The sequence below is a fragment of the Miniopterus schreibersii genome (genome assembly GCF_964146895.1).
Source record: "Miniopterus schreibersii genome assembly, chromosome: 7".
NCBI classification, from domain to species: Eukaryota; Metazoa; Chordata; class Mammalia; order Chiroptera; family Miniopteridae; genus Miniopterus; species Miniopterus schreibersii.
Window position 1 is genome coordinate 82,852,503 of NC_138108.1, and position 22,186 is coordinate 82,874,688.

Consider the following 22,186-nt stretch of genomic DNA (forward strand, 5'->3'; position numbering starts at 1 on the left):
CGCAGTAGACTACATGATGTAATGGAACTTTTGGACCTGCACAGTGAGTCAGGGTGATGAAACAGAGGGGCAGGGCCTAGCCTGGGAACAACTGGAAAGGTAACCGGATTGGACAGAGGACATGAAACCCCAACAGAATCTGCTGGGAGGAAGGCCCAGCCCAGGCCTGGGAAGTTAGAAACTTGGGTTAGTTCGAATGGTGCTCTGCCCCTTACCTGAACCAAGAAGATATATGGAGGATTAACAAAAGCCTCCTGGCAGTGTTTAGTGACTGTCCACCCTATACGTCCGAGGGTGTATTAATTCCTCTTAACTCAATAAAATCTTTCCATCACATTTAAACTTCACGTCTGTGTCTTTGAAATTCTCTTCTCATGACACTGCAAAAGAACTCATTTTTCACCAGTAACAGATTGACAGCCTGAAAAGTTCCAATGACCTGCTTTGCTCCCCAGTGAAATTGGGTAAAAGTACTTAAAAACCACTATTGAAAGCCTCTGGAAATGGTCCTGTAAGCAAAGAACGAATGAAGAAGCATCTCTCAAAGATGATCTACAAACATTCAGTAAGGGACGCAAGAGTCTGGTATTTGAACCAAGACCACTCTCCCTTCCAACCTCACAGTTCAGTGGAGGAGACTCCATTCCAGACGGCTGCAGCCGAAGAACACAGGGTACCCCCTTCCTCCAGTTCCCAGGTGGAGGGCTTTCAACCCAGGAAGCGGTTATCAGCATTTCTCATTCTGCCTCCAACTACCTACCATGAAATTAAGTTCCAGGTAAATGAAATCGAGAGGTGTGAGAATCCCATCTTATATTTAGCCCTCAATCGTGGAAAGAAGGCTCTACCTTCAGTGCAGTAAACTGAGAATACCTGAATGCCCTGGCATCAACTTTTGAGACGCGTGGTTCCATGCCAGAAGAGGTAAGCCAAGAGCACTGCAGGCTGCTATCCAATCCCCAACTGAGAGCTCAGTGTCTAGAGCTGGGTTTCACTCAGAAGTTTTCCATCATCCCCCACCATAAGTTCAAGAGCCCTGGCTCACAGATTTTGCCTGGAGAAAAAGCAGGAAGTAAAAGAGAGAGCTCCTAATCTCTCCCCAAATAAACTGACTTCATTCGTCAGCAAGCCTGGGGAATTTCAGGCATTTTTAAGAATACTGGAAGACATTGTGGAAGGCATTTGGAAGGAGAGTCAAGGTAACTGTAAGATGGCCCAGGTACAGAAACCCAGATACAGAAACTCACCAGGGAAGGAAGCCTAGCAAGGGGTGAACCTGGGAAAACAAGAACCTTGGTCCCTGGGTAACCCATTCTCCTCTAGCATATCACTGTTCATGGGGTTTAGACCCCCTGACCTTTCCTCCCTAAAGATAACATCTAGGCCTCAGTTGTACTTCAGTTCCAGGCCCAGATAAGCAGTGAAGAAATGAAGAAATCAGACAAGTGGTGTTGTGGCTGCTATAGGACCAGATACGTTGACTAATGACCCCCTACCCTGGCACCAATCAGGGGAGACCACCACCCTGAAAAAGCACACCTGGAAAGCTGATGAATATTCTATTGAGACCCTCCCCTGAGACCTCCCCTAAGATTCCCACCTGCAAGAGAGATAAATACACTCAGGACAAAGCACCCAGTTGGTGCTCCCCATTAGGGGAGCACAACAGCGCCATCTTCATCCCTCCGAGGGGTCCTCACGAGACTTGCAACCAGGGGAACAATGGGCAGCAGCAGATTGTCCCAAGTTTACCCCCTGAACCTCTCTCCAAGGCCCCTTCTCTCTGACTTCTCAGTGAGCCAGAGCAGCCCAGCCTGGGCTCTCCTGTTGCTTCCTCTATGCTCTTCCTTGTCTCACTGTCCCAAGTATATTTTGCTGCCATCATGAATCCAATACCCTTGGCTCAGTGCTGTGTACCCCTTCCCTTTGGATGTCCCCATCCCCTTTTAATAAATTTAATTTTTCTTTATTCACCCATCTGAGATGGCTGGTTAGCCTGCCTGCACCACCACATGAACCTTTCACTCACTACTGCCTTAGTGCAAAGTGTTTCAGCAAAGTTTCTTGTGTAGACCTAGTTTGCAGGAGAGAAGCAGAGAATAAGATAGCAGGGAAGAACCATCCTGGGGTCAAAACAAGTATCAAACCCAGACCTCAGAAACTATTCTCTCAAAGGAGCCAGAATTTGACTAATCTGACTGGATTAGCTTGTTGATAAAATTTTGCTATAGGGCAATGGACGTCAGAAGCAGAGGGATAAAATATTCAAAGTACTAAGAAAAAAAGTCTGTAAATGAAGAATCTTATATCCAACAAAACCATCTTTCAAAAATAAATATTAAACAAAAAAGAAATTAAAACTTTCTCATATAACCATAAAACAAGAGAATTTGTTTAGAAGACCCACCATACAAGAAATTAAGTTCTTCAGGCTGAAAGTAAGTGACCTCAGATGGTAATCCAAGCCCATGTGAAAGTACAATAAGCACTGGTAAAGGCAATTACATAATTATAAAAGACAGTACAAATGCGTGTTTGCTTCTATTTTAAATGATTTAAATAGCAGCTGGACAGAGTAATATGTAGATAGTATAGAGTTGGACCTGTAATATATAGAAAAGTAATATATGCATATTTGCCAATAACACTACAAAGGAAGTGGGTGGTAGCAAGGTTTTCTTAAGCTAAGAAAATTATTTCAGATGGTAAAGTAATAATTATAATAAAGTATTGTTCAATTTGTAACATTAACAGAGCTAATATGTATAATAATATTACAAAAAGAGAATAAAGCTATACAGTAGTAGTATTTCTACATACCGCTGTAACTAAGCTACTACAAATCTGAAGCTGATTCTGGTAAGTCACATGTGCCAAACTCTATAGCAACTACCAAAAGAACTAAAAAAACACAGTGAAAATATTATTAAAAAAATTAAAATGCGCAAAAGGTTTAAAAATGAAGTTAGTTGTTATCGGCTTAAAAAAGACTTACAAATAGGTACACAAAAGGTAAAATGAAAGGAATATAAGCACACCACTATAGAAAATCTTCAAACCACAAAGGAAGAGAGCAAGAAAAGGAACAAAGGAATTACAAAATAACCAGAAAACAATGAGCAAAATAGCAATAGTAAGTCTACACCTATCAGTAATTATTATAAGTGTAAATGGACTAAATTCTCCAATCAAAAGACATACAGTGGATGAAAAAACAAGACCCATTTCTGTATGCTGCCTACAAGAAACTCACTTCAGCTTTAAGGACACACATACAGAAAGCGCAAGGGATAGCAAAAGATATTCCATACAAATAGAAACCAAAAGAAAACAGGGATAGCTATATTTTTATCAGACAAAACAGGCTTTAAGACAAAAACTGTAGTAAGAGACAAAGATCATTGTATGATAAAGGAATTAATCCAACAAGTGTTAATACTTATAAATATTTATGTAACCAACATCAGAGCACCTAAATATATAAAGCAAAATTAAAAGACCTAAAGGGAGAAATAAGTCAGCAATACAGTAATAGTAGGATACTTTAATACCCCATTTTCAACAATAGATCATGCTACTAAATGACCAATGGGTCAAACCAAAACATATGGATGTAGCAAAAGCAATTTTAACAGGGGAGGTTACAGTGATAAATGTCTACATACCAAGAAAAAAGAAAGATCTTAAACAACCTAACTTTACTCCCCAGCGAACTAGACAACAACAACAACAAAGGAAGGAGATAACAAAGATCAAAGCAGAAATAAATGAAACAGAGACAAAAAAGACAAAGGAAAAAATCAATAAAACTTATAAACAGAAAAAGAGAGAAGACAAAATTATAAACAAAAGAGAAGACATTACAACTGATATACCACACGAATAAAAAGAACCGTAAGAGACTAAAAACAATTATACCCCAACAAACTGGCAACACAGAAGAAATGAATAAATTCTTAAAAATGTACAACCTGCCGGCCGGGCGTGGCTCAGCGGTTGAGCATCGACCTAGGATCCAGGCGATCGGGGTTCGATTCCAGGTCAGGGCACATACCCGGGTTGCGGGCTGCAGCCAATCAATGACTCTCATTATTGATGTTTCTATCTCTCCCTCCCTCTCCTTTCCTCTTTCTGAAATCAATAAAGATATATTAAAAAAAAAAGAAAACTGAACAGACTTATTACTAGTAAGGAAATTCAATCAGTTATCAAAAACCTTCCAACAAGAAAAGTCCAGGAACAGATGGCTTCACTAGAGAATTCTACCAAACATTTAAAGAAGCACTAACACTAATCCTTTTTAAATTCTTCCAAAAAACAAGAAAGAAACACATCCAAACTCACTTTACCAGGCCAGCATTACCCAGATACCAAAACCATATTAGTACACAAGAAAACTGAGGCCAATATTTCTGATGAACAGGGATGCAAAAATCCTCTACAAATTTCAGCAAACTAAATTCAACAATACATTTAAAGAATCAAACACCATGGTATAATGGGATTTACTCCAAGGATGATTCAATTTCCACAAATCAATCAATGTGATATACTACATTAATAAAATGAAAGATAAATCATATTATCTCAACAGATGCAGATAAAAGCATCTGATAAAATTCAACATCCATGCATGATAAAAGCTCTCAACCAACTGGGTATACAGGGAACATACCTCAACACAATGAAGGTCATATATGACCAGCCCAAAGCTAGTATCATACTCCACAGGGAAAAGCTGAAAGCTTTTATTCTAAGATCAGGCAAGTACAATGCTCACTCTCTCCACTTTTATTCAACATAGTACTACAAGTCCTATACAGAACCATTAGACAAGAAAAATAAAAGCCTTCCAAATCAAAAAGCAGGAAGTACAACTGTCACCATTTGCCAACGACACAGTACATACAAAAAACCTTAAAGACTCTACCAAAACACTATCAGAATAAACAAATTCAGAACTGTTTAAGGATACAAAATCAATACATAAAAAACAGTTGTTTCTATATATTACCAGAAAAATTAAGAAAACAATCCCATTTACAACTGCACCAAAAAAGAATATTACTTAGAAATCAATTTAACCAAGAAGTAAAAGAGCTGTACACTGAAAACTAAAACACACTGATGAAAGAAATGGAAGATATAAATAAATGGAAAGATATTCAGACTCATGGACTGGAAGAACTATATTATAAAAATGTCCATGCTACCAAACAACCTATAGATTCAATGCAATCCCTATCAAAATTACAATGGCATTTTTTCATAGAAATAAAACAATCCTAAAATTGCATGGAACCACAAAAAAACACAAACAGCCAAAGCAATCTTAAGAACAACAAACCTGAAGGGATCACACTTCTTGATTTCAAACTGTATTACAAAGCTATAGTAATCAAAACAGCATAGTCCTGGCATAAAAACAGGCACAAAAATCAATGAAACAGGACAGTCCAGAAATAAATCCATGTGTAATATGGTCAATTAATTTATGACAAAGGAGGCAAGAATATACAATGGGGAAAGTACAGTCTCTTGAATAAAGTGTTGGGAAAACTGGACAGCCACATACACAAAGATCAACTCAAAATGGACTGAAAACTCGAATTTAAGACCTAAAACAGTAAAACTCCTAGAAGGAAACACAGAGGGTAAGCTCCTTGACAACAGTCTTGACAATGAGTTTTTTGGATCAAATACCCAAAACAAAGGCAATACAACCAATAAACAAGTGGAAATACATCAAACTAAAAAGCTTCTGCATAGCAAATAAATCATCAATAAAATGAAAAGGCAACCTAATGAATGGAAGAAAATATTTGCAAATCATATATCTAGTAAGAGGTTCATAACCAAAATAGGTAAGAGAAATCACACAACTAAGTCCAAACACACCCAGCCCCAGAGGAGGGAAGCACAAGCTGTGGAGGGCAGAAAACTTCAAATAGGGTTCTCAAGGACAGTCATTAACAGCATTTGACATTGGCCTGCACCAGAGACCATCCAAAAGACTGGGAGTCCTAGCAGATCTACCTAATACATAGAAAGAAATCCAAACAGGCAGCCAAAATGGGGAGACAAAAAAAAAAAAAAAGCCTCAAATGAAAGAAAAAAAGAATTCTCCAGAAGAAGAGCTAAATGAAATGGAGATAAGCAATATATCAAATATAGAGTTCAGAATACTGATCATAACAGCATGAGAAAAGAAATAGAAACTATGAAGGAAATTAAGAATTACATAGAAATTAAAAAAACAAAACAATAAAAACAGCAGAAGGAATAAACAGGAGACTGGGGAAGCTAAGGATTGGATCAGTGAATTAGAAGATAGGATAAAAAAAAAATCAATCAGAGAACAAAAACAAAAAACAACAATTAAAAAACAGGAGGACAGTTTAAGGGAACTGAGGGACAACATGAAATGTAACGACATTATCATAGGAGTACCAGAAGATGTAGAAAGAAAGAAGGGGTTAGAGAATCTATTTGAAGAAATAATGGCAGAAAACTTCTCTAACCTGGTCAAGGTAAAAGTCACACAAGTTCAGGAGGCACAGAGTCCCAAGCAAGAAGAATCCAAAGAGGCTCATTCAAAATAGATGGTGAAATAAAGAGCTTCCCAGACAAAAACAGGCTAAAGGAGTTTATTACCACCAAACCAGCACTGCAAGAAATGTTAAAGGGACTGCTGTAATAAGAAGTTGAAATACAGAGAATAAGAAACAGGCATAGGGAAATAAAATGGGAATAGATACGTACCTATCAATAATAACCTTAAATACAAATGGATTAAATGCTCCAATCAAAGGACATAGGGTAGCTGAAGAAGAAAATAAGACCCAAATATATGCTGTCTAGAAGAGACACACATCAGAACAAAAGACTCATACAAGCTAGGGGGAGGAGGGGAGAACGGGACAAAAAAAACAAACCGAAACAAAAAAACTTCTGGAGGACTTTAAAGGAGAGATCAACAGCAATACAGTTACAGTAGAGGACTTTACCACCCCACTGACTTTACTGGATAGATCTCCCAGTCAAAAAATCAACAAGGAAACAGTAACTCTAAATGACACACTAGATCAGATGGATTTAATTGACATTTACAGAACATTTCACCCTAAAGCTGCAGAATATGCATTCTCTTCAAGTGCACATGGGACATTCTCAAAGAGAGACCACATGTTAGGGCACAACACAAGTCGTCTACAAGTACAAGAAGACTGAAATCATATCAAGCATCTTCTGGGACATTTACACAATGGAATACTATGCAGCCGTGAAAAAAAAGGATCCCTTATCCTCTGAGACAGCATGGTGGGACCCGGAGAGTATTATGCTAAGAGAAATAAGCCAGTCAGAGAAAGAAGTATCACATGATCTTACTCATATGTGGATTCTAATGAACAAAATAAACCAATGAACAAAATAGATCCAGAGACATAGAAGCATAGAACAGACTGACAAATCTCAGGGAAGGCAGGGGTGGGTGGGGAGAGATTAACCTAAGAACATATATGCATAACCCCTGGAAACAGATAATAGTGTGGTGAAGGCCTGGAGGTAGGGGTGCAAGGTCGAAGGGATCAATGGGGGGAAAAGGGGGACATTTGTAATACTTAAATAAAAACCTAAAATAAATAAAGGAAAGAAAATCACACAACTCAACAGGAAAAAAAAAGCAATCTGATTTAAAAAAGGGCAGAGGAATGGAATATTTTTCCAAAGACATACAAATAGCCAACAGGTACATGAAAAGATGCTCAACATCAGCAATCATTAGGGAAATGCAAATCAAACCCACAATGAGATCACCTCAAACCTGTTAGAATGAATGTCATAAAAATGTCAAGAGGTAACAAGTGTTGGTGAGGATGTGGAAACACGGGAACCGTTATACACTGTTGGTGGAAATATAAACTGGTATAGTCACTATGGAAAAACAGTATAGAAGTTCCTCACAGAATTAAAAATGGAACTGCCATAAGATCCAGCAATTCTACTTCTGGGTATATACCCTAAGGAAATGAAGCCAGGGTACTGAAGAGAGGGCTGCACGGCCATGTCACTGCAGCATTGTTCACTATGGCTAAGACATGGAAACGATCTAGTGTCCATCAACAGGTGAGTGGTTAAGATACGGTCTATACAAACATACATATATATAAGGGAATATTATTCAGCCCCAATAAAAAAGGAAACCTTACCTACTCCAACAACATGGATGGACCTTGAGGGCATTATGCTAAGTGAAATAAGCCAGGAGGAAAAAGACAAATACTACATGATATCTAAAAAAGAAGTCAAAAGCAGAGAAACTGAGAGCAGTAGAAAAGTGGCTGCCAGGGGTTGAAGGGTGGGGGAAATAGGGAGAAGTTAGTACAAGGGCACAAACTTTCAGCTTTAAGGTGAATAAGGTCTTGGGATCTAATGTGTAACATGGTGACTACAGTTGATTACAACGTATTGTACACTGAAATTTGCTAAGGAAACAGAACTTAAATATTCTTGCGCACACACACACACAAGATAAATATGTGAGGTGATGAATGTATTAAATAACCAGATAGAAGGAATTCTTTCACAATATATATGCTTATCAAATCATCACAATGTCCACTTTAAGTATCTTATACTCTTGTTAATTACATCTCAGTAAAGTTGAAAAAAAATTGCATATATGCATCATGTCCTCCCCCCTCAAAAAAGATTTGAAACTTTTTAATAGGACTGAGTATTCCAAAAAGCACAATGGTATGAGCTGATTTAACTACTAAAAAATTCAATAACTAAGTTGAATTACTCTAACTTATCTAAAAAAATCTCTTATTTTACAATGATAGAGATCTGACCTAAAAAAATTTAAATGCTACATTAGAAAATATTCACTTAATGACAAAACATGTAAAGGAGGAACAGATTAACTACAAAAAGATATGAGACGTATAGAAAACAAAGTAAAATGACATACTCCAACTCTATCAGGCCAATCAGAAGACAGAGACTGGAATAAGAAGTGATCCAAATATATGTTGATCACAGGAGACACACTGTAGATTCAAAGACAGAATATATGAACTTAAGTACATATGGAACATCTCCAAATGTACTTACCTCAAGACCACAATGAAGTAAACTAGAATTAATAAGAAAAATGTCTGGGAACAATCTGAATATAAAATTCATAAAACAAGTACACTTACTAAGCATTAAAGAAAATAACATACTTAGGGACAAAATTAACAAAGAAATGCAACATTTGTACACTGAAAACTAAAAATTATTGTTGAAAGAAATTAAAGACCTAAATAAAAGACACCCCATATTCATGGATCAAGGGACCTCATGCCTTCAAGATGACAACACTCACCCAAACTGATCTATGGATTCAGTGCAATCCCTACCAAAATCCCAGCTGACTTCTTTGCAGAAATTGACAAGTTGATTCTAAAATATATATGTAATTTCAAGGGACCCAGAATAGACAAAACAATCTTGGAAAAAAGTTGGTTTCACACTTCCTAATATCAAAACTTACTCAAAGCACTATGGCACGAGGATAGACATAGATATGAATGGATTAGAATCGAAAGTCCAGAAATAAACCCATATATCCTACAGTCAACTGATTTTTTTTACCATCCAAATTTAAAATTAATTTATTTAATTTTTACTGAATTTATTGGGGTGACATTGTTAATGAAATTATATAGGTTTTAGGCATACAGTTCTATAATACATCATCTGCATATTGTACTGTGCATTCACCACCCCAAGTCACGTCTCCTTCCATCACCATTTATCACTCCTTTAGGTAAACTGATTTTTAAGAGGGTGTGCCAAGACTCTCCTATCAGACAACTGGATAGCCATGTGCAGAAGAATAAAATTGGATCCTTATGTAAGAGCTTAATCCATAAAATTCTTAAAACAGAGGGGTAAATCTTCATGCCTGGATTTGGAAAAGGATTGTTAGTGATGTCTCTAAAAACACAAACAACAAAAGAAAAAATGGATAAACTGGACTTCAAATTAATAAAAACTCTAGTGCTTTAAAGGACACCAACATGAAAAGACAAGACATATAATGCAAATATCTGCAAATCAGCCATCTAACAAGGACCTTGTATCCAAACTATTTTTAAAAACTCTTACAACTCAATAATAAAAAAGAAACATAGCCCAATTAAAAAATGAAGGATCTGGCCCTGGTCAGTATCACTCAGTGGTTAGTGTTGGTCAGTGCACCAAAGGGTTGTGGGTTTGATTCCTGGTCAGGGGGCACATAATTGGGTTGCAGGTTTGTAGTATACAGGAGGCAACCAATAGATGTCTCTCTCTCACACTGATGTTTCTCTCTTCCCTCCCTTACTCTCCCTAAAAATCAATGTAAAAAATATCCTCAGGTGATAGGGACAGGGAAAAGGGGCGGGGGGGGGGAGAGACAGACAGACAGATAGACAGACAGACATGGACATGAGAAACATCGGTATGTTGCCTCCCACACATGCCCCGACAGGGAACCTGGGCATGTGCCCTGATCAGGAATTGAACCATCGACCTTTCGCTGCACCAGACAACACTCAACCAACTGAGCCACAGGGGCCAGGGCAAATCTTTGTTGTTTTAAGCCACAAAATGTGTGTCAAATTCTTAAGACAGCAATAGGAAACCAATACACATCTTTTAGTTTTGGGACCTGTAATCTGCACTGTTCCTTTTAATACAATATACTCTTAACATACCATTAGCTTCTAAAAAACAATTTAAAATTTCTCCTTAGAAGATATTTTAAACAGGAAAAAGAGCATTAATACAGAACACAAGTACAACTGGCACTCTCAACCTACTAACCAATAATTAAGCAAATTAAGATAACATTTCTGGAGAGGAATATCTATGAAAAGCCTTACAATATCTTAGCCTTTTTATTCTGGCTAATTCTCCTGGTAGATTTCTAAGCAAGCAAAAAAAAAATGAGGACAAGTGTTTATGTTCAAAATGTTCACAGCAGCTTCACTTGTAATGGCATAAACAGTCTAAATGTCAAAAATTAGGAAATTGTTGAATAAGTAATGGTGCATCTATATTATTAAAAAATATTATTAAAAATTATGCTAGTGAGAATCTTTAGTGACATGGAAAATGTTATACAGACCCGATACATAGTAAAATCTTAAGTAAATTAAAACAAATACATACATTATATACATGAGGGAGAAAAATGCAGAAGTAGTAATATATAAAAAAGTTAAGTCATTTCTGTAATAGAAGTATGATAATTTTAATTTTCTCTTTAAACTTTTAAAATTTCCAAATTTTGACAACATGCACATTTATTTCATTATTTCCTCATCTGAAGATATTTTTTCCATTGCTTTTCAAAAAGAGTGAAGGGGGAGGAGAAAGAGAGAACCACTGATGTGAAAGAGACACATCAATTGGTTGCCTCCCACATGCACCCCGACCAGAGCCAGGTATTGAGCCTGCAACCGAGGTACGTGCCCTTGACCGCAACTGAACCCGGAACCTTTCAGTCCACAGGCCGATGCTCTAACCACTGAGCCAAACCAGCTACAGCAACATGTGCATTTATTTATTTAGAATCCATCTCATTACAAACAAGTAGTTTAAGGTGCTAAAAGGTAAGCCTTTTTATGGTTATAATTGAATCGTGATGTCATGAGTCAAGCTCCTGATGCTGTTTTCCAAAGCAGAAACTTAAGATATTACATACTGCCCGGCCGGTATGGCTCAGCAGTTGAGCGTCGACCTAGGATCCAGGCGATCAGGGTTCGATTCCCGGTCAGGGCACATGCCCGGGTTGCGGGCTCGATCAATGACTCTCTCATCATTGATGTTCCTGTCTCTCTCTCTCTCTCTCCTTTCCTCTCTCTGAAATCAATAAAGATTTAAAAAAAAAAAGAAAAAAAAGATATTACATACTAAACACACTATAACAATGTTACATTATCAAGAAATTTCTACCTATCAAATAACATATTAATTAAAATTCAGTCTAAATGTTTAAGAGTATACAAAAAAAACTGAGTGATAGTAAAACAACTAGAAGATAAGCCTTTCTCCCAGTCCGTTTAGCTCTCTCATCACTCCTCCATACCCCACTCTAGCCACACTGGCTCCAGGGTATTCCTTGAAGACATCAGCACAGTCCCATCTTAGGAATGTTCTTCCCCTGTATGGCCAAATGGCTATTACCTCACCCTCCTTCACGTCTTGATTCAAATGTCACTTTCTTGCCCAGCCAGCATGACTCAATGGTTGAGTGCTGACCTATGAATCAAGAAGTCACAGTTTGATTCCCTGTCAGAGCATATACCTGGGTTTTGGGCTCAATCCCCAGTAGGGGACATGCAGGAGGCAGCCAATCAATGACACTCTCTCATCATCAATGTTTCTCTCTCTCTCTCCCTCTCCCTTCCTCTCTCTGAAATCAATAAAAACATATTAAAAAAAAAAAATCAAATGTCACTTTCTTAATAACACCTACTGTACCTCCCTATTTAACACTGAAACCTGCCCTTCATCCTGGTATCCTTCACTCTATTCTATCTTTCCCCATAGTGTTTATCATCTTCTAACTTTTTAAAAAATGTATAATGTTTAATGTCTTTCTCCTCCTACTAGAAAATAAATTCAAGAAGTGAAGGATTTTGGTGGTGGGACCTCATTTGGTCACTGATATGTCAAAAGAGCCTGACCCAACAGGTACTCAACATATATTTATTGAATATATGAATACACTAATGACATGTCAAGGAAAGAGTGAATAACACAATTATACCTAATACTTAAAAACTGGACAATTTTCTGCACATGCATAATCAAGCAAAATATATGGCAATATTAAGCTCTTAAAAAGAAAATTTGGCCATATTTATCATTCTTATGTGTTTCAGTTTATGTTTACCAAAAACTCATAGCTGACTTATTGAAAAGTATCCCAATTTTACTTTGTTAACATTGTGTGATACAGATGATATAACCAGGGAAGCAAATTAAACAGTTCCCAATATGCCAAGATTGGAAGTTTGATCACCAGTTGGGGCACATACAAGAATCAACCAATGAACGTATAAATAAGTAGAACAACAAACTGATATTGATCTCTCTCTCTAAAAATTCATGAATAAAAAATAATAAGTTAGGAATTTAACAAAACTTTTACTCTGAATGCTACAGAACATGTTGAAAGAAATTGAATTAGTACAAAATAAATAAAATATGTACGCATTACACCAAATATGTTGAAATGCTGTACACAAGATCCAATACTATTCTATATTACTAAGCAAAAACAACTTTTTAAGTTACGTGCCTTATTATTTCGTACACTGGAATAGTTCAGAAAGCCAAATTCTGGTAATTTTTGCCAGGTGATAACCCTCATAGCTTTTGATTTCAACTGGTATATCTTCGGTTTCCAAATGCTCATTGCCCCAATAAGTCATCAGTTTGGGAATGGGGAAGCATAGTCAAATGTCAAATATCAAAAGCCTGGCCCATTTTCTTAATAAAGAACTGCCTAATATCTGAAATGGGGCCCAACCCAGAACTTAATTCCCTGTGATTTCATAAGTAACCAAACTATCCCTACTTATTTTTAAAGTCGTTCTCTATAAACTTACAATCCTTTACTCCCAGGGTTTGAAGCCTAAACCTTGAGACAGGGTCTCTACAACCCCTAAATAAAACAGGTCTCACATAATGCAAGGGAAGCCTCCCGGAAGATGTTGTTTAGCCAATACCTCTGAATGATGTTCTACACTTCCAGTGTCTGATCCAGAGGGCTGCTCATTTACATCATCCTCAACGTCTGACCCTGAATCCCGTTCATCCTGTACTGGGGTAGCGCCACCATCATCTGCTTAAAAATAAAACAAAAACCCACTTCAGGTGTAAGATGGATGACATCTACGGATGAAATGAACACAATGAATCAAGAATTATGTAAGAGCAAAGGTCATTGATGAAGCATAACTAATAATGCTAACGTTGTAAACAAGACAACAGTACAATACTCATAAACACCAACAATTGTAACATGTACTGTGACATATATGGCAGAAAAAAATAGACCATAAAAGGAATATGAAGATTAAGAAACATAACTAAATCAACAACCTCTAAGTAATAGTATGCTCTGTAACTACTTCAACTTTCTTAAAAACTGAGTCTATTCTGTCCACAGCACTTACTTACCAAATTCTAATGTACTACATGATTTATCAAGTAATTTGTTTAATGTGGTTCTGGCCTCACTTGAATGAAAGTGCCAAAAGAGCAGGGATTTTGGTTCACTGGTGAATGCTGGAGCCCAGAACAGTGCCTGGTACATGATGCACAGTGTTTGTTTATGAGTGAATAGCACAAGGAACTGCAGTTCAGAAATAGTGTGATCTCCTTCAAGAAAAACTATACTATACTATTACAAAATGGTAAAAATGAATTGGTACCTCACTTTAACCAATACTTTAAAAATATAAAGTAAAACTGTATTGAGAGGAATTTAGGGCTGTTGCAGAATATGGGAAGACCTGGTAAAAAGTTTAAAAAATATATTTTTTAAATGAAGCAGTCACCTACAGGAAAACAAAAAAGGTGCATAAGAGTGGAATCACTATCCTACTAAAGAGCAACTCTACTTAGGCTAAAGGGTAAAGAATAGACAATCATAATAAAACCAGTTATTTTGAAATTTAACAATTACACTGCAACAGCGACAGTATGGGGGAGAAAGAGGGCACATAAGATAAAATCCTGTCCTCCCATAATAGGAAATCATGGAATGCCTACAAACGAATCAACGAGAGAGCATAAATCAGGAGTAGGGAGGTAAACATCAAAAGGAGAATGTAAAGTTAGGGAACTGCTATTTTGCAGCACTTAATCTTTAATATGTATTACACACAATTACTTAAGAAATAATTTAAAACCACAAATGAACTGAAAATCTATTTTGAAAACATTTTTAGCAAAACAACAGTGCATGCTTAGAAAAGCGTTTGTAGTCATAACTATTCTGTCACACTTGGTGAGTCGAAGTGAACTCAGGACAGAAGAGAGGTTAACATTTAGACAGTTACTTAAGCACTTTGACAGAGAACAGCCAATGGAACTAGGGCACAAAGGGAAAGCGACCGTAACGTCTTCTCTCCCCACTAGGTCCTGCCTTACTCGCCTTCGTGCCCGGTGCCCAGCACAGCGCTGGCAGAGGGGGACCCAGTGTTTACCGAATAAACGGAAAAGGAGACCCAATTCAGGGAGCGGAAAGAGAAAAGATCTCAAGGTGAAGAAGAGGCACAAAACCCACCAGCAACTGCTACAGGTACATTAAATGTTTACTCTAAAACAAGGACCCTACGTTCCCTTTCCTGGGAAACCAGTGTTGCGAGTGGAAAGTCCAGGTAAAGCCCCGCAACCCGGCTCCCACCCGCACCCAGCCCCTGGAATTCTCAAACGCGCTCGGCTCCGCGGAAACACCCGGCAGCCGGAGGCGCTCCCGGGCGCGGTCCCAGTCTCACCCACGCCCCCGGGGCTCCGCGGCGGTGCCCCCCGAGTCCGCTCCCCCGGGGCTAACTTCCGGGCCCGCGGCGCGCTCAGGGCCGCCTCGCAGCCCACGTCGGGCCGGTCCCGGGGGGAACGCCTCCGCGGCCTCCCTCCCTGCCGTCCTCCGCCGGGTGCCAGGCCAGCCCGCCGACCAGCCGCTCCCCCGGCCCGGCGCCCAGGTCCCGGCCCCACCTGACTGGTCGCCGCTGTAATATTCCGAGTCCATGGCAAGCGGGCTCTCGGCGGGAGTGTCCGCGCCCGCGCCGCCCCCGTCACCTCCTTCCTGGCGAAGCGACCCCCACCCCCGATGGCGCGGCCCGGTGCTCAGAGGTTCCGCCCGACCGGAGCGCTGGAGGGCGCGCAGAGTAAGACCGCAGCGGCGGCCGCTGCGAACGCCTCGACCTCCGAGCCCCGGCAGGAGCCCGTGCCCCGCAGAAGGGCAGGCGTGGGAGCCGGCGCTCCACTTCCCAGAAGCACCTCTGGGGCCAAAATGGCGCCTGCCCAAGACCCTCAGAGGGACGCAGCGCGCAGGCGCCGTGCCCTGCCCGCCGGCCAATGGGGAGGCGCAGCGGGAAGGACGCAGAGCGCGACGGGAAGGAGGGCGCCGGGAAAGGGGGCGGAGCGCCGCGCCGTGGGCTGCGCTCGCGCCTCGCTGGGGGAGCTCCCGAGTTCCTCTTCCGAGAAGCGAAGGCCCCCAGTTACACTTTCCACCGTTCCGCCAGTTAACCACCTTCCCGAGACGCGGCGCGGCGCCAGCCTCCGTCCGTCCGTGCCGCCCTCCTCCGGTGCCTCCGGCCGTCCGCCGGGTCACTCGAGCCCTGCGGTCCCGGGAAGCGGGGATGGCTAAGCAGCCCCGACGCCGTGGGCCGGGAGAGGCTCCGCGTGGGGAGCACCCTCCCCGTGGCGAGCGCGCGCCCTCCCGGGCCGGGGCCTCGCGGTGGCCCCTCGCGCACCTGAGACGGGGTCAGACGAAGCCCGCCCTGCCCCGGGCCCGCTGCTGAGGGCGCGCTCGCCCCTCCAGGTCCTTGTCTCGGGGAGATGAGCAGAGCTGAGGACGGCGCTCCTTGAAACGGCCGGACGGGGACCCACACTCCGCGCGCCTGAGCGACGGGGAGTTCTGGGCGAACCCCCGCGGGCCGTCCCGCCCCCCCCCAGGCTCTCGGCACGGCCCCCCCCCCGTTCCCTCCCCCGAGGGTCTCGGCACGGCCCCCGCCCCCCGTCCCCTCCCCCGAGGGTCTCGGCACGGCCCCCCTGAGGGTCTCGGCACGGCCCCCCCCCCCGGTCCCTCCCCCGAGGGTCTCGGCACGGCCCCCCTGAGGGTCTCGGCACGGCCCCCCCCCGTTCCCTCCCCCGAGGGTCTCGGCACGGCCCCCCCCGTTCCCTCCCCCGAGGGTCTCGGCACGGCCCCCGCCCCCCCGTCCCCTCCCCCGAGGGTCTCGGCACGGCCCCCCCCCCGTTCCCTCCCCCGAGGGTCTCGGCACGGCCCCCCCCCGTTCCCTCCCCCGAGGGTCTCGGCACGGCCCCCCCCCCCGTTCCCTCCCCCGAGGGTCTCGGCACGGCCCCCCCCCCGTTCCCTCCCCCGAGGGTCTCGGCACGGCCCCCCCCCCGTTCCCTCCCCCGAGGGTCTCGGCACGGCCCCCCCCCCGTTCCCTCCCCCGAGGGTCTCGGCACGGCCCCCCCCCGTTCCCTCCCCCGAGGGTCTCGGCACGGCCCCCCGCCCCCCCGTCCCCTCCCCCGAGGGTCTCGGCACGGCCCCCCGCCCCCCCGTTCCCTCCCCCGAGGGTCTCGGCACGGCCCCCCTGCCCCCCCCGTTCCCTCCCCCGAGGGTCTCGGCACGGCCCCCCTGCCCCCCCGCGAGGGTCTCGGCACGGCCACCCCCCACCCCCCCGGACGCCCTGAGCTTCGTGTCCCCGCCGCCCCGTGCCCGGCCTGAGTAGAGCCCGTTTCCTTACCTGTCCATGTAAGTGCTTTACACAGAGAACTGTGTTGCCCTTCGGAGGAGGGACAGTGGAGGTGCAGGCACAGATCCCCCAGGAGGTGCCTGCTTGCGGAAACGGCCTTCCGTGGGCGGAGTGGACGCCCCCCGCCGCCGGACTGCAGGCCTCCCTCGTGCCCGCGAGGCCGCCTCCGGCCTGGAGGCGAGGCGCGGCCTCCGCTGCCCCTGGGGCGGGGTCCAGCCCCATCCCAGCGGGGATCCTCCGGCCCGGGGGCGAGGCGCGGACTCCGGGGTCCAGCCCCATCCCAGCGGGGATCCTCCGGCCCGGGGGCGAGGCGCGGACTCCGGGGTCCAGCCCCATCCCAGCGGGGATCCTCCGGCCCGGGGGCGAGGCGCGGACTCCGGGGTCCAGCCCCATCCCAGCGGGGATCCTCTGGCCCGGGGGCGAGGCGCGGACTCCGGGGTCCAGCCCCATCCCAGCGGGGATCCTCCGGCCTGGAGGCGAGGCGCGGACTCCGCTGTAATGAGCGCGGGTGGATCCCGGCTGGGATCGTCCCGGCACCTGCTGTGAGCCAGTCCGTGGGCTGGCGGGACGGAGCTCTGGGCTTCAGAAAGGACGTGGGAAGGGAAGGAAGAGAGAGGTGCGGGTGACAGGCCATGGGTACTCCTCCCCTGAACTGTGGGAACAGCTTTGAAATCCAAGCCTGCCCCTCAGCTGGGGGAATGACATCTTCTCAGGCTGTTGTGAGAATCACAAGAGCAAGGAATTAACAGGATTTGGAACCAGACATACGAAATTTAAATCTTTCTTTCTTTGCATTCGATGGAAGAGACCCTAGGACCTAAGCTCTCCTGGAGGGCGTGAGACTGCACTGTGCCAGGGCAAGGCGGGCAGGGGCACTGGGAAGAGGCCGGCCACGGGCAGCGGGCAAACCCTGCTGAGGAGGATATCGGGTTTCTTCAGAGGTACCGGGCCAATGGCCATGCAAGAGATTGGGATAAACAGTGCAATCCCAAGAGGGTAATTAGTGGATTTTAAAAATAAAGATTCTAACTGTCCTGGTGGTTTGGAGAATGGAGATGAGGCAGGATAGAAAGAAGTTAGGGAAGGGTCTTGATAAGTGGTACGAGGAAGTAGGAATGGACATGACCGGCAGACAAGCTGCTGGGTCCTCTCACCAGAGCCCCCACCTCCAGGCATGATCAAAGGGAATCAGTTTATGGCAGAAAATTCCTCCGGTGGTCACAGAAATCAACAACACCTGGCTAAAACCAGGTCAATCCAAGATGGAGGAAAAATTGACCAGAAAAACGACCCCATTCATTATACCATCATTAAAATGAAAATTGACACCACAAGTAGAAGGGGGCTAAGAGGGACAAACACCATGACACTTCCAGGACAGACCATATTAGGAACAAGATCCCCTCCCAACTACAGGACAGAGACAGAATTTGGCACCACAAAGTTTAGAACAACCCACCCTTGGAAACACAAAACCCCAAGGCCTGACTGCAGCATGCAACTCATGAGTTCCCCTGCGTCCGGGCGGACGTCTGCTTTTACTGCTTTCGCAGAGGAGCCCTGTGAGACTTGCAAACGGGAGCAGTGGGGGGCGGCAGTTTGTCCTGGGCTTACCCCAATCCTGTCTCCAGGAACCCACATTGTGACTTTTCTATCAACTTAAATAAAACTTGCTTTTGCTTTCACATGGACTTGCTCTTGAATTTTTTCCTGTGTAAAGTCAAGAATCTGCAGGTCACAGAGTGCTTAGGGGCCGCATTTCGGGTCTGCCTCCAGTGACAGAGAGAGAAGCGGACTGAACACACGGCAACATACTGAGCCCCAGAAGGCTGCAAAGAGGTTTTTGTACAAAAGAAGCCAATAATCTAGTTAGTGAAGCAGGATACACCTTTGAAATAAATATAGTCTTAGTTAAAGCAATGTGCTTGTTAATGCAAACGCAGCTCCAGGAGAGCTCCCCAGAGCCCCTTTTTACCGGCTGGCTGTTCCTTAGGCCCTGACTGAGAGATGTAAAGCAGCACAGATAGATGTGCCTGCCTTAGTCTTGGCTGCCTTGCATTTTGAGGACTGCCATCTCACCAATCTCCATGGCCCTCTCCAACTCCAGCACAGTTGGTCCATGCTGGTGGTGGCGGAGAGGCACCCACAAGGGAGGTTGCTTTCCCCACCAAGCACATTAAACCCAGAAAGGGGGGAAGAAAGAAGTGAACCTGCAGCAGTCCAGTACTCTCTTTCCCTTGACTAATGATAACCCAGAGATACTGATTTCCCTTAGTGAATGCAAGATTTTTTTGGGCCAGCCTTTGAGACACTGTAACTTGCTGAACATGGCGGGGAGTGAGAGCTCACACAAAATAAGAAACAGCCTGGCACAGCTGCAGAGCAGGGGCTGAGAGCCCTGGGTTCTAGGCTTATTGTGCTAGGTGAGCTAGGACAAGCTACCAGCCTGCTAGGAGTCTCAGTTTCCCCATATGTCAAAAGAGGGAGTTGAATCAGAAGACTTCAAGGCTGCTTATTTTCATTATTCTATGTAGGAGAGGCCAGGTCTCCAAGCCTGAACGTCCTTCTTGTGCTTGAGCCACCAGGGGGCCCTGCCGGTGCAGAAACAAATGAAAACAGGTGTGTCCTAAGCTTGCTTCCCGGCCATGCTTCTTCTCAAACGTCCAGACTCAACAACTCATTAGGACGTTGCAAGATTTGTTTGTAATATTGAAAACTGGGGCTCACTTGAAAGCCCATTAATAGTGGATAATGAATCACTAAACATCAGTCCATGGGACATCACACAGCTATGAATACAATTGACCAGGCACACCAGGCTGCTATGAATACAATTGAAGTGGATCTTTAGCATACAAATGTTGGGGAACACAATTCAGCCCATAACATTTGGTTGGGATAGTGTCTTCAAGGTTTTTCTAATGTCAAATTACTCTTTTTCTTTCTCCATACTTTAATCTTTGGAAATGAGTGACTAAGTCCAGCCTACAAGAGGAGGTTGTGGAATTCTTTAATTAAAAACAAACACTCAAGCAGAGTTTTCTTGGCACATTCTTCCCATGTGTTCTGTGTGTGTGAGCACTGAGGTGTGGGGACCGTGTGAGCCCTCTCTCCACACTGAAACCCAGAAGGGTTTACTGCAAAGCAGAGGCTCAATAAACGCCCACCAAACAAGTGACTGAGTGACTCACCATTGAGGGGGTTCCACAACGGACCACCTCAAGACCCTGGACTTCCTTTTGGCTCCAATAGCCTATCTGAAGGCAGTTTGTATTCTTGGGTCTAGGTTTAACAGGAGATACAAAGCTGCAAAGATAATTATACTAAGAGCAGATTCAGGAGAAGGGACTAGCGGTTGTATCCCTAGTTTAGGAACTATGCAGAAGAAAAAAAAGTTATATTTCAAAGCCAGTTTAAAAGCAGTGAGTTTTCATGGACTGCTTGACACTTTTTCCAGGGCTCTGAACGATAAATACATACCAGCACGAAAAAAAAAATTCTGCCCTGCTTGCACAATTTGCTTCCAGCTGGCCTGCAGCTCCCTTAGTTAGGAGGTGTGGGTAACAGACAGCTCCTCTGCACCTGGCCAGCTTTAGATATCAGAACAGGTGAGATGGACACCACTGGTCCCTGCCCCAAAGGGGCTGCAGTTTCACTGGACATAGAAGCTCATATTCCTGAAACAATTGTGATTAACATGGTATAATTTATTGGAAGGTCATTTATTACTCAAGTTCATTGGTTTGAATCCTGGCTCTGTCACTTTCTAGCTGTATGATTTTGGGCAAGTTACTTAATCTCTCTGTGCTTCAGGTTTCTCATCTAGAAGTTGGGGATAATAGTAGAATTAAATGTGTTTATATATAAATAATGATTTGGGGGATATATATGATAGTTATTATCATTACTATTCTCAGGTGCTGTGAAGATATTAAAAATATATGATTCTTGCCTTGAGAAGCTTACAATCCATCAGGAAGTCCTACTCTGAAAAAAATACATGCTAAGAGGTAAATTCTGTGATTTGAGTAACAAGTGCCATAGGAATTAAAAGGAGAGTGAGAATAGAGTGAACTGTAGTAGTCAGGGCCAACTTCCTGCGAGAGGAGTGTTTGAGCTGGTACTTGGAAGACAAAAAGCAATTTGGATGGAAGAGGGGTCATGTTTCAGTCATGGTAGGTTGACTATTACAACAACACAACAAATTTCAGTGGCTTGACACAGACAAGTTTAATTCTTGCTTTTGTAAATGGGCAGGGGGGTCAGTGGCAGGGGTGGAGGGGGTAATCTTTTTAGCGTAGGCAGCTAAATAATACAGGAAGGAAGCAAAGGGACTCAGACGTTATGAAGCCTAATAAACTAGGGAGCAGAAGCCTTCTTGATTCACAGGAAGTTACAGCTTCACACGCTCCCCAGGCAGCCAACTGTCAGTCCTAGCAGCTGAGGATAGAACAAGAAAGGGGGAGGTGAGCACATGTGCATTAAGAGCCAAAATGGCAGCCGTAGAAGCCTGTCAGTCCAGCCTGGGAAAGGGACCTAACCGGGTAGGACACAGGACCCCGGAAGCTCTAGGAAATGGATAGGTTAAGGGTGGACCCAGCAGAAACCACCCAAAACTTGGGGAGTTGATTGACTAGCTTGAAAAAGCGCCT

General features: G+C 43.8%; 1 protein-coding gene across 6 annotated transcripts in view; it reads right to left on the reverse strand.

Annotated features, from left to right (window-relative positions):
- Positions 1-16,535, reverse strand: part of IWS1 (interacts with SUPT6H, CTD assembly factor 1) — a 44,254-nt gene extending 27,719 nt beyond the window's left edge. Inside the window, exons 1-2 of one of the 6 annotated variants that reach the window (XM_081142017.1) lie at positions 15,766-16,535; positions 13,773-13,888 (exon numbers count right to left, since the gene is read on the reverse strand). In XM_081142017.1, coding sequence (XP_080998143.1) covers positions 13,773-13,888; positions 15,766-15,799 — 150 coding nt within the window. In that variant the 5' untranslated portion in view covers positions 15,800-16,535. Of the gene's footprint in view, positions 1-13,772; positions 13,892-15,765 lie in introns of all 6 variants that reach the window. The other 5 variants (XM_081142021.1, XM_081142022.1, XM_081142019.1 and 2 more) reach the window with 5 other exon arrangements.
- Between the last annotated feature and the right edge of the window lie 5,651 nt (positions 16,536-22,186).